Source organism: Marmota flaviventris, chromosome 1 (assembly GCF_047511675.1).
Source record: "Marmota flaviventris isolate mMarFla1 chromosome 1, mMarFla1.hap1, whole genome shotgun sequence".
In the NCBI taxonomy this organism is placed as follows: Eukaryota; Metazoa; Chordata; class Mammalia; order Rodentia; family Sciuridae; genus Marmota; species Marmota flaviventris.
In genome coordinates, this window is record NC_092498.1 from 183255030 (window position 1) to 183269428 (window position 14399).

General features: G+C 36.1%; 1 protein-coding gene across 1 annotated transcript; it reads right to left on the bottom strand.

The window, feature by feature from the left end:
• Positions 1–13821: 13821 nt before the first annotated feature.
• Positions 13822–14196, bottom strand: LOC114081731 (SOSS complex subunit B2-like). The gene has a single exon (XM_071609286.1). It carries the CDS (start codon positions 14194–14196, stop codon positions 13822–13824), a length of 375 nt encoding a protein of 124 aa, XP_071465387.1.
• Between the last annotated feature and the right edge of the window lie 203 nt (positions 14197–14399).

Here is a 14399-nt window from a genome sequence, read left to right on the forward strand (position 1 = left end):
CAATCAGCCATTCTCTATTATTTTCTTTCACACTTCCTTTAATTTTTTTACTTCTATCCTCTCTCCTCATTCCTCATAATCATCACATCCTACAGCACTTGTGTTCTCTCCCATTCTACAATACAAAACTGTAAGCCCTTTTGCAAATTTACTGTTTTTACTGTGGGCAATAACTGATCATATCAATTCTGTTTATTGTGACAATTATCATTATAGATGCCATAGTAGGCACTATTTGATTTAATGCTGTATATTGTTTGTACTGATTATTGTTATTATTTGTCTCCCCCTAAATGGTTAATTACTAGAAACCTTCAGATAAACTACAAGTCCACAGGATAGAAACTCTAAACTACCTCAGATCCATACTGCTAGATGGGTAGACACACAAATAACATGAAAAAGCAAGGTAACAAATCACCCCAAACAAACCAAGATACTTTAATAACAGAATCCAATGATACAACAGTGGAAGAAATGTCAGAAAAGGAATTTAGAATGTACATAATCCAACTGATTTTTGAGGTAAAGAACAATATAAGAAATGTAATCAGAAAGAAAATACAAGAAGTGAAAGATCATTTCAATATAGAGATAGAAATTCTGAAAAAAAAAAATCAAGCAGGAATCCTCAAAATGAAGGAATCAATAAGCCAAATTAAAAATTCAATGGATGGCTTGGGAGGCTAAGGCAGGAAGATCGTGAGTTCAAAGCTAATCTCAGCAAAGTGAGACACTAATCAACTCAGTGAGACCCCGTCTCTAAATAAAATACATAATAGGGCTGGAGATATGGCTCAGTGGTTGAGTAGCCCTGATTTCAATCCCTGGTAGCCCCCCACCAAAAAAAAATTTTCATAGAAATCATCACCAACCAACTTGAAAGACAGAACCTCAGGCAAGGAAGACAAAATATTTAGTCTTAAAAATGAAACTGACCATGAAGAGAAAATGTTAAGAGACCATGAACAGAACTTCCAAGAAATATGGGATGACATGAAAAGACAAAATTTAAGATTTATCAGGATTGATAAAAGCTCAGGCACAAACAAACCAAAGGAATGCACAATATTTTCAATAAAACAATATCAGATAACTTATCAAACCTAAAGAATGACATAGATAATCAGATACAGAAGGCTTATAGGACCCCCCAATATACAAAATTACAACAAATCCACACTAAGGCCATTATTATGAAAATCCCTAACATACAAAATAAGAATAGAATTTTAAAGGCTGCAAGGGGGGAAAAATGACAGGTTACATTTAAGAGAAACCAATACAATTTCACCTGATTTCCCAACTCAGACCCTAAAAGCTAGGATGTCAACCTCTGAAATAAATGGATGCCAGCCAAGAATAATATACCCAGCAAAATTAAGCTTCAGAATTGACAATGAAATAAAAACCTTCCATGATAAACAAAAGTTGAAATAATTCACAAGGAAGCCTACACTACAAAATATACTGAATAAATATTTCATGAAAAATAAAAGTGAAAACCAGCAAAAGGAAAGAATAGTCAAACAAAGGAGAAACTAATTCAAAGTAAAAACTAGAAATAAATAGAAATGACAGGGAATAAAAATAATTTCTCAATAATAACATTACATGTAAATGGCCTAAACTTATCTATCAAAAGACATAGACTGGCAGACTGGATTCAAAAACAAGACCCAACATTGTTCTGTCTTCAAGAGATTCACTCCATAGACAAAAACATCCATGGATTGAAGGTTAAAGGGTGGGAAAAAACAGATCATTCACATGGATCTCATAATAGGGGTTTCTCTCCTCATATCAGATGAAGTGGACTGCAAGCCAAAGTTGATCAGAAGGGAAAAACAAGGCCATTTCATACTGCCTAAGGCAACTATACATCAACAAGACATAAAAATTGTAAATACTTATGCCCCAAACAATGGAGCATCTACATATATCAAACAAACCCTTCTCAATTTCAAGAATCAAACAGACCATAACATAATAATACTGGGTGACTTTAACATGCTTCTGTGTCACCACTTGATAGAACTTCCAAACAAAAACTAGAGAAGCCATAGAACAAAAAAATATAACTGATAATTGAGATTTAACATATATATATATATATATATATATATATATATATATATATATATATATAATATTTCATCCATCAATGACTGAATACACTTTCTTCTCAGCAGCAAACAGATACTTCTCTAAAATAAAGCATGTTATGTAAGCTATCTCATATTTTGGCATATAATTGTAATATTACCTTAATATATTTTTTAGCATCTGTAGAGTTGTTTTGATAGCTCCCTTACCATTGATATTAATTTTAATATTCTTGTTCTTTTCTTCATTAGACTTGTTAGATTTTTATCAACTTTTGGCTGTGTTATTTCTTTTCTAGTTCGTATAGTTCTGCTCATACTCTTATTTTTCCTTGATATTACCTGATATGAAAATGATTTGTTAATCTAGCTTCTTCCTGAAACAAGTTCTTTAAGTTCTAAATGTTCATCTGATTACTGCTTCATCACAGAGATTCTCATGTTTCAAGCATTTATTATCACTTTCTTCAAAGCACTTTTTATTTACTTTGTGCTTCTTTGATGTGTGAGATATTTATAAGTGTGCCATTTAATTTCAAAGTATTTGGAACACGGGATGGGGTTCTATATACATCTTAAGGTGATTCATTTCTAATGTAACAAATCATACAGGAAATACAGTCTTCATGATTTCAAATTTTAAAAAAAAAATGGAAATGCTTTTTATATTGATTGTATGGGTTACATATGTGTCAAAACTGATCTAATTGCGTATTTTAATATGCGCATTTTATTGTACTTCAATTTTACCTCGATAAAGCTATGGCAAAAAAAAAAGGAAAATAACAGATTGTTTTTAATATATCTACAATAACTATAAAGATGGAATTAATAATCAAATCCTTTCCACAAGAAAATATCAGATCCAGCTGGATTTACTAATGAGTTCGACCACATTCTTGAAGTAAGCTTGGTATCAATTTTTCACGAGCTTTTCCAAAGGTAAAAGAGAAAGGAATGCTTCCAACTCATTCTGTGAGACCAATATTATTCTGATACCAAATATGTCCTGGCACAAGGATAGACACATAGGTCAACAGAGTCCAGATGTAGACCCTTACACATATGGCCAATTAGCTTTTTACAAGAGAGCCAGAGAATTAAATGGGAAAATAATAGTCTTCTCAACAAATGACATAGGGACAACTTGATATCCATATGAAAGACATTATGAAGTTGGACAACCTGTTTCACAGAATACATAAAAATTAACCCATAATGGATCACAGGCCTAAGTATAGGAGCTGAAATTATAAAACTCTTACAACAAAACGTAAACATAAATAAATCTTCATGACCACTGCTTTGTTAGTAAATGCCAAAAGTATAAGCGACAAAAGAGAAAAAAAATGAACTTCATCCAAATTTAAAATGTTCATGCTTCAAAGGACACCATTAAGAAAGTAAAAAAGAAACCATGGTGATGCTATGAACTGATTGAAAATTCATGTTTAGGTTCCTAATCCCCAGTGTAATGATAATTGAAGGTGGGGCTCTGGGGAGGTGATTAACTTGTGAATGGCATTAGGGCTTTTAATGGTTAATTTGAATTGTCAATTTGATTGGATTCAGAGATGCCAAGGATTAAGAGGCTTATGGGTGTGTTGATGAGAGTGTGTCTAGGAATAAGTGGCATGTGGGATAGCCAACTTAAATGGAGGCCCTCCCTAAGCATGGGCAGCACCATCCAATAGGATGATGGCTTGGACAGAATTAAAGGTGGAAGAACAAGGAAGCAGCAGCAGATGCAAGCTCTTGATTGCTGCTGTAATCATCTGGCAATATTGAACTCTCGCTTCTTCACTCTTCCAAAGAGGACTCTGCCAGTGATTCTCAGAATTCATCCTAGGGTAGCACTATTGATCCCTCTTGTTCTAGAGCTTCAGCCTCTTGAACTGTACAGCTACTGGTTTTTCCAGCTCTCCAGCCTGAAGATAGCCATTGTGGACTATCCAGCTTCTGGTCGCATAAGCCAACCTAATGAGTTCCCTTTCACAGAACTCACCAGCATCTTGACCTGGACTTTTCAGCCTCCAGAGTGGAAGAGACAAGTGATTGTTGTGTCAGCCACCTAATCTTAGCTACTTGTTATAGCAGCCTCAACTAACAAAGTACACGGAATGAGAGAAATTATTTGCAAATCATATATCTGATAAAAGACTTGTATCCAGATTTGATAAAGAACTCTTATGGTGCTACAACCTGAATGGCCAAGCCCTAGAAACTGGTGAAGGTTGATGGAGGATTAAAACAACACACAAACATTTATAAAGAGAAAGCTGGGACCAGGTGGGACATCTTTCCCTGATGGAGGAAGTGACCCAGAGCTAGCATAGCACATTTATTATATAGGTTTTATCATCAAGTGGTTATCATATGGGAAAGTTTCTGCTTTTCAGGCAGAATTGAAGTTCACAGCACTTACAAGACATTGTGGCTATCTTGTGATGCTCAAAACTCTGGCCCTGGAAGTTGGTGTCTAAACTCAAGGTCAAGACTGTTATTGTCCCATACCTTTGCATGAAACACTCCACACCTTTGCATGGAACTTCCTCAGGCAGGGCACTACCAATAGCTCCTGGGAAATCTCTGCCTACATCTTCACACAGAATGTTCCCAGGACAAAGAATAGCTACAGCTCTGAGGCATTCAAGAGACCATGGTTCAAGTTAACACTCTGTATATTAAAGCACAATAATAAAATAATAAAATAAAGTAAAAAATGGTTCAAAAATGTGAATGTCTCCAAAAAAGATCTACAAATGGCCAATAAGCACATGAAAAAAAATGTTCAACACAATTAGCCACCAGTTAAATGGAACTCAAAACCATGAAGAGACATCACTTCACACCCACTAGAATAGACAATAAATACAGATCAGTGTTGGCAAATATATGGGAAAAGTAGAACCCTCATGTTCTGCCAGTGGGAATCTAAAATGGTGCTGATACTTTAGAAAACCCCAATCGACAATTCATCAAAACTTAAAATAGAACTATGTACAGTCCAGTAATTTCACTCCTAGGACTTCTAAGAGCAATGAAAACATATATCAACACAAAATGGAGAAATAAAGTGTGGTATATCCAGACAATAAAATATTAGAAAATAAAAAAAAGAATGGAATAGTGATACATGCTATAATATGAATGGACCCAAAAAATATGCTATGTGAGAGACTATGTGTTCTATGATTCCATTTTACAAATGGAAAGCCAATGAGTAGTTATTTTGAGCTGGGAGAAGGTGGTATTGGAGAAAATGAGGAATGACTGCTAGTGGGCACAGTATTTCTTTCCAGGGGGATAAAAGTGCTCTAAAAGTATAACATGGTTAGGGCTGTAGGACTGTGCTCATATAGCAAAAAGCATTCAGATATATACTATAATGGGATGAACTATATGGTATATGGATTGTTTATTAAATAAATCTGTTATAAAACTAATAGAGAATTCAACTGGAATTTATTTCAGTGGACCTGAATTTAACTTATTTCTTTAATGATTAAAGGAACTAAGATTCTGAAAAATCAAGTAACAGGTCTAACATAGCACAGCTAGGAAGGAGCAAAGCCAGGAATGGAATCCTGAAAGGAAATGGTAAGTCTATTGAGCTGCCATGACACGTCTCAACCATGTAGGCCTCCTTAGATACTTCTCCACATTAATGGAGGCCTACTACCCCTGTCTCTGCCATGGACTTCAGGATCTGCATTTCTGAATCCATCCTTCTAAACCCACTGAACCAGATTGATAGCCTCTTACTCAAAGCTCTCTTTCTATCTGTAGGATTTATGCCAACTTTCCCTCCCTGAGCTCATATTTACCTGGAATTCTACAAGCATTGGTTTCAATTTGCATTTTGCCCTCCTCGTTCATTTGGATTTCCACATATACCCGGTTCAATAGGTAGGCTAAGTTGATCTAAAATGGTTAAGATGGACAATAGTGTAATGTATGGCTCCAGCGAGAAAATACTAATATTTTTAAAGAGCCCCCACCATGTGTCTTCATGAAAATGAAATAAGTCAAGTCAGCTTGATTATAGGCCTTTCCAGGGCTTCTCTGTTTGGATGTTCTGTGGGAGCTCAGGTTTTGAATGGGATCTAAGTTTTGTTTAAGTCTGCCAGAATGTTCATGGGCTGTATCAGTTAAGATTTTTTTATTGTTGCAGGTAATAGAAATGAGCTTGGCATTCATATTTTCCTGTGTCTAAACAATAGAAAAATGTATTAAAAGAACACAAAAGCTAGAGTTGGATACAGAACAAAAACAATGGAAGAAGGAACTGTCAGAGGATCTTGTGGAGACACTTTTATTAGAAACAAAAATCATAATGTCAGAATGGTTTTATTTGTTAAATTTCTTTTTTTATTTTTTTATTAGTTGTTCAAAACATTACATAGCCCTTGACATATCATATTTCATACATTTGATTCAAGTGGGTTATGAACTCTCATTTTCCCCCCGTATACTGATTGCAGAATCACATCGGTTACACATCCATGTTTTTACATACTGCCATACTATTGTCTGTTGTATTCTGCTGCCTTTCCTATCCTCTACTATCCCCCCTCCCCTCCCCTCCCATCTTCTCTCTCTACCCCATCTACTGTACTTCATTTCTCTCCCTTGTTTCCCCCCCTTTCCCTTCACCTCCTCTTATATGTAATTTTGTATAACGATGAGGGTCTCCTTCCATTTTCATGCAATTTCCCTTCTCTCTCCCTTTCCCTCCCACCTCTTGTCCCTGTTTAATGTTAATCTTCTTCTCATGCTCTTCCTCCCTGCTCTGTTCTTAGTTGCTCTCCTTATATCAAAGATGACATTTGGCATTTATTGGAGATTCCTTGGAAAGCTGGGAATGGAACCACCATTTGACCCAGCTATTCCCCTTCTTGGACTATTCCCTAAAGACCTTAAAAGAGTGTACTGTAGGGATACTGCTACATCGATGTTCATAGCAGCACAATTCACAATAGCTAGACTGTGGAACCAACCTAGATGCCCTTCAATAGATGAATGGATAAAAAAAATGTGGCATTTATACACAATGGAGTACTACTCAGCACTAAAAAATGACAAAATCATGGCATTTGCAGGGAAATGGATGGCACTAGAGAAGATTATGCTAAGTGAAGCTAGCCAATCCCTAAAAAATAAATGCCAAATGTCATCTTATTTGTTAAATTTCTTATCCCTTTGAGGAAAGGCTATCAAAGTTGTCAGCTGGCTGAGCTTATCTTCATGTCCATTTATGGCTGGACTATAGCAATGAAAGGAAATATCTGGTGAAGAAGAGGCCAGGAGGGCATCCCTTTAGTTTCACTAGTGAGAAATCAGAGATGGAAAGGTCTACCGGTCAAGATTCAACCTCAGAAGCAGAACCAAGAAGAGTGACATAGTAAGGGATGTATTGCAAGCAATCGGCTCACACCATTGATAACTGGCTAAGTAAGTCCAAACTCCACAGGCCATTGGGGATGGCAAGTGGAACTCTCACCCCAGACTGGAGCTGCTGCGCATAGGCAGGATTTCTCCATTCTAAGCAGTCTCAGCTCTGCTCTGAAGGCCTTTCCACTGAGTAAAGTCCACCACCCAGGTTATCAAAGATAATCTTCTTACAATCAATTGACTAAGACCTTTAACTCATCTACAAATTATTATCACAATACCTAGATAAATGTTAAGCCAAATAACAGGACTAGAGCCTAGCTACATTGATACATCCAAAGACCATCACAGAAGAGCAGTATTAGAATAGTGAATCTCAGTTTCGACACTTGCCAAAAACTACCCATAAGGTAAGAGAGAGAATTGACCAACCAAAGATGGTGGGAGAGTATTGGTGGGGGCGTGTGGGCAATGGATTCTGGGAAACTAAAAATGGCTGCCCACTGCAGAGGCTGACAAGGGGATTTGCAGAGAGTGGCTCCTACAGAGTAAGTGGCCAGTTTATGGTGGCAAAAGGGCTTTTCTATTATCCATGACTTTTTCCCTCAAATTGTTCTCTGTATGCATCTACTCAATGAGCTTCTGTATCTAGAGACACCATGGTCTGTGTCATGTGTAACCCCTGTAATGTACAGTAATTTTCATGTGATAAGTAATTTATTATTATCAAGGTACAGGGTGAGTTTAGTTATAAATTCTTTTAAAGTCATAGACACCTCTAGGAACCCACACATTACAACATACTTTGAGTTACTATTGCAGCCTGCAGCCAACTGTGACCTTGAGTTGTAGCCTCGCTAAGGGCTATTAGTCTTTCTATTAACAACACACCCACAGGGACTGAGAAAAATTTACCGTCCTTGAGGAAAACTACGCAGTGTTATCAGTGCAAAACAAATATGTGATAGAAAGCTTGATAAACATGAAGTCAAAACTTCAAGAGGTTTGTCTGTCAAATAATAAATCCAGTTGATATATAAATTCCTCGGGATTTTTGAAAATGCAGAGGATAAAGCTGAGCTGGGGTCCCACCTCTGTCCATTCTACCTCCTGAAACGGCTGGGGTTGGTCCTCCCCTACCATTCACATCACAAGTTTGTATAAACAGTCCCTTTCTTGGTTACCTATCATCTTCCCCCACTTTCATTCCCTCTATAAACACCATTTCTGCTGCATCTTCAAAAGCTTATCTCCTTTCCACAGCTGTCTGTTCAAAGTTGAGAGCCTGACACTGATTTAACCAGTTTGAATTGCTCTGAAATAAATTTCTCAGGGCAGGGACCAATTTCTTACACATTGTCAATAGCTAAATGTAGTGTTGGTGCTTCATAAAACCAGGATGAATATAAATAACAGATGGCCCAAAATTAAAGTAGTCATTTCTGTATATTGTACAATTAAAACCTGATGCTATGGATTGAACTCTGAGTACCCCCAAAAAGTTATCAGAAAATGAATGCTGTATTCCACTGGGTGGGAGACTGCACTTCACAAATGGAAACTTGAGGATTTTTTTCAGTATGACATGAATACCCAGGAAAACTGACTTCTTATTTCACTATGCCAGACTCTCAATGGTAGAGATCAGCTGTTTACAATTATTCTTTTCCTTATGGCCTCCCTGTGGGTAGAATAGACTTCTCAGCCCTACTGACTTTGAATGTGCCCACATTAAGTGTGAGCTGGTCCTGTGAAACCAAAAGAATACAGCCCCTAGGACACAGTCATTTTCTCAAAGTGTTCTAAGAAGGCTTGGAGTTCTGCTCTGGTCTCAGAGCCCCTATTCTGGGAATTCTGAGCTGCTGGGGAAGTATTCTGACTGGCCTATTGGTGAGAGCATAACCAGAAGGCCCAGAACTACATGGAGAAGTGCTGAGACCAAGTCAAGACAGCCTTCTGGCTGCCCCTCCCAAGCCACCAGACAAGTGAGACCTTATCAGATAATTCTGCAGAGCCTTCTTGGACTCACCAAGACCATCCGGACGTCAGCCAAATGGTGATGCCATAAAAATGCCCGAGTTCTTCATTTATGGGTCATGAGTATAACAAAATGATTTTTTGTTTTAAGACACTAAATTTGGGTTAGTGTAAGTTTTTTTTTTTTTTTTTTTTTTTTTTTTTACTGCATAGGGATAGATACCCAGAATACTCATTTATATGATATATTGAAATGACAAAACTGAGTATAAAAATAGGCAACATTTACTATTATTATAGCTATGCCAAACACAGTGAATCATTATTTAATTTCTTCCTCTCATTAAACTTAGTATTTAAGAACTACGTAACATATTTTTTTTTTTTTTTTGCTTTCAAACAGGAGGGAAAGTTTAGACACACCCATCTTTGTTAAATTGCTCAAAGTCAGAGAGGTAGAGGAGTAGAACCAAAGCATAACCCAAGAAGTATCACACCAAGCCCTAATCTCTTAACCACGCTAATTCAAAGCAAGGCAGATCCCCTGCCTCTGGTTTCCTGGGGCAGTGCTCATTTCTTTCAGACAGTCCAAAGCAACCAGGCAGCCAGTTTACAAGCCTTTTGATAAATGTTACAACACTGGCATTTGTACAAAGAAACGGGAGGAAATTAAATTACACCTATTAAAGTAAAGGCTGATTTAGAGCAGTTGAAAATCTGGCCCAGGGAGTCTTTGAGGTGTTGGAGAAGGGACAGAAGCCTGGAAGAATTTATGTAAAATAAAAGTCTCAAATAAAAATACAAAGAAAAAACTTGAGGATGTGGCTCAGTGGTTGAGTGCCCCTGGATTCAATCCCAAATACCAAAACAAAAAAACAAAAAAAAACCCCAAAACCCACAGTTGACAGCTAACCAAAACACATTAGTATTTACAACAGAGATAGCTAATGCCTGCCAATTCAAGAGCCAACAGAACTGTTCCCCTTAAGGGGGTCTTGTCATAGGGCTGGTTAGCTGGGTGTGAAACTGGATTACATAGTTGAGGAAGAGTTCTACAAGGGTTTTGCCTCAAATATAGTTACCTTGGTTAACAAACAGCCCCAAGTTTTTCTAGTCATAAATCTAAGAGAGCATAGGGGAAGGAATCTAATATAAGGAAATGATGGGTTTTCTTCTATTGGCCTCAGAAGATCTACTGATTATTACCAGGAGGGGGCTTAAAGGAAGGTCTCTGAAACAGGTGTCCACCCGACTTTACCCACAAAGCAGCCTTACATTAGTGGCATAGACCATTTGAACATTTGAAGGTAATTCAATTACAGAAAGTAATAGATCCATTAAGAACATGATTAAGAATGTCTTGTGGGCTAGGAATATAGCTCAGTTGGTAAAGTGCTTTCCTTGCATGCACAAGGCCCTGGGTTCAGTCCCCAGCACTACACACACACACACACACACACACACACATGCACACATACACAGACTCACAGAGACACATACACACACAAAGGCTAGTCTACAAAATAACTTGTGTCAAGTCCTCAAAAATGCAGAGGTGATAAATATCAAAGAAAGACCAAGGAATCATTCTAAAGACACATGACAACCAAAGGAAACATGATATTCTAGAATGGATCCTGGATCAGAGGAAGGAATCATTTTTCCTTTCTGCATAAAAAAGACATTAGTGAGACAAATGGTACAATTTGAATTATATAATAGTGCAGAAAAAGCAGCAATATTCTATCAGTTGTAATTTGCTGATTTTAATAACACTATAATTGTTCATAGAAAATACATATTGAAGTATTTAAGGCTAAAGGGACACTAGGTCTGCAACTTTCTCTCACATGATTTGGAAAAGCTTAATCCATCTGGAATCTATTTTTGCATATAATAAAATATAGGAATCAAATATTATTTTCTTCTCCATGCATAGTACTTCTAGTTAGCACATTTATTGAGTAATTTATGCTTTTGCAGTGAATTAACATATTGCATTTGTCATATATTATATTCTCATTTAAAACCAACATCTATTTTTGTAATATATTTTGATCTATATATCTACTTTCCACTCTTGTGCCAATATCATAGTGATGTGACTGATTCTATGGTGTGTTTGAATGTCTCATAAGGCAGTCTACCCACTAATTTTTTATATTTTCATAAATATAATGTATACATATTGCATATATACTCATGTAGATACATGAATATACATGTGAAATTAAGTATTTGTAAATATGTACCCTTTATATGCATATACATATATTTATGTATATGTACATATATTTATATGCATATTTATTGAATTTTTATGCTCATTCTTGCATGTATATATGTAAGTATTTATATGTACATATTTTATAATTTTTTTACATGTGTGTTTACATATATATGTATATATGTGTGTGTGCCTATATATATATATATATATAGAGAGAGAGAGAGAGAGAGAGAGAGAGAGAGAAAGAGAGAGAGAGATATGTAAATGTATCCCTTTATTTGGGTATTTCCCTAGAACAAACTTTGTTGTGATTCTAATTTAAATTATTTAACTTATGTATTCATTTTTTAAAGAATTAAAATTTTTATAAATTTAGCTATTTAGCTTGAATTTTATATCCTATCCAAAGTCCATTTCAAATGCTAACTATTGGCATATAGAAAATGTATTGCTGCCTTACTAAATTATCTTATTTATTCCAGTAATTTTATTTGTAATCAACTCTTAACAGAAGAAATGGTGTTATATCAATCAAATCTTAGTGAAAAGATATCATTTTATCTTCTTTTTTAAGGTTTCTAAGAGATATTTTCTTCAATTTCTTGGGCTTTTAAATTAATATTAAATAAAAAATCATAATGAATCTTCCTGTTTAGTCCTGACTTTAATTATTTTAATGTTGTGTTTGAATTCTAACACTTAGTATAATAGCTGTCATTGCTTTTTTTTTTTTTTTTTTGTCATTTAACTTTTGCTATTTAATAAGGCTATGTGAATTGTGTTCAGAAACTTTTGACAACACACATAAACTTCAAATAGAAGTACCACCTAGGATTTTCAGTTCAGGCTGAGTACCTGTAAAAATCTAGGATCTATAACTTAAGACTGTATATTAATACATTAATTCAATTTGAATCACCTTCACTACATTCACCAAAATTATTTTTAAAAATAATTAGATCAATGTTTATTATGACTTTATAACTCTCTCAAATTATACTTTTCAATATTTAACATGGTAGATTCAAAAATAAATATTCAAGGCCTCTTTTAAATTTTCTTTCAATATAATCCATGCTAATAACAAATGTTAAAAGCACTATCTGAAAATAAAGCAAAGTAGCTTTCTTCTAAAACAGATTGCATTCTGTTCCATAATTCTGATAATCTTTTTTGGTAATGAAACAATTTAGGATGATTCATTTAAGATGATTCATTTCTAAGGAAATCTTAGTGGCAGTCACTCAACAAAATCAGTCATTCTTAGAGTAACAAACACTCAAAAACTGTTGTTGGCATTCTCCAAGTTTCTGGGTTTTTTTATTTTTATTTCTTTTTGTGTGGTTATTGCTTTAGTTGGCAATATCTGAATTTAAGACAAAGAACATCTCCCATTAAGCCTTATGTGAAATATTACAAAATTCATACAGAAGATAAGACTCATAGAAGCTATAAAGCTGATGTTTTAAATAACTCACCCTTGAAATGGGTGCAGTTTTTAGAGGATATCTGCTGAGGGCCATAGCCCAGTCGGAATGATGCATGGCATTTTTGCCAGAACGGAGTGGTTGAGAGGTGATGCCAGCAAGCCATTGAGATGATAATGGTTATGTTAAGCTGTGTATTCAATTGTAATATTAGACCCCTGCTGTCCACCTTGGCCTGCTACTTTGGAGTTCTCGCGGGGATTCCCAGAGAGTTCCCGTTGGTTGGGGAAGTGCCGGAGGAGGGATTTCCGGCGGGTGGTTCCTGGAGGAGGTGCGTGGTGTTCAGGAGAGTTCCAGGGAGCGTGTGTGGAGTGTGCTGGTGGAGTTCAGAAATAAAGTTTGTTCCTGTTTCAGTGGCTCTTGATTTGTGCCCAGCCAGATTGCGGCAGATATCCAATAACTTTTTGCTCTAAAAATATATGCCCCTACTTTTCAGTGTTCCCATTCAACAGGAGACTTGAGCAGCTTAACAGTTTTGCTATAAAAAAAACACTCTTCTTAACAAACCAAAAACGTAAAAGGAAACTAATAAAGGACATATTTTTCACAGTTAATAATAAATAAAAGTGCACTAAGTGTTCAAGTAGGGCACGTAGTTTAAAAACTACATGTGACTATTTGGCACAGGTCATCTTTTTAAGGCTCTCCGAGGGTCCCTGCCATTATTTATTGTGGTCATGACTGTTTGATTATTAGCAGCTCCTGGTAGCTGTGTATTGATAGGTCCCTGGACATTGCTTCTACCAGCATATGAAAGTTGGTATCCCCTTGATTCAGGGCCAGTTTGAAGGCTATTTCCCATTGATACAAATGTACCTGTACCTATATTACTATCCATGGAATTAGTCTTCTGTTCATTGTGTGCCCCTTTGTTCTGCAGTCCTCGATAATCTGGGTTGGGCTCACTGAAATTTGGCACTTCTGAATAAACCATACAAAATTCTACAATTTTTTGAAGTTCACCACCCCTTCCAGTATAAAGTGTCAGGCATCCTTTCCACATGGATGTATATCCTTGGGTCAACCAAATAATATCCCCTGGCTGTATGAGACCTCCAATCTCATCCCACACAGAAATAGTGATGCTGCCCGTTTTATCCGCTACCTTGCACGATCTGACATCATGGCCGACTTTGGTTTTGGTCACGTGTCCTATCTCCAGGACAATAAAGACAACATTTTGTTATTGCTTTTGATAAATAGTTT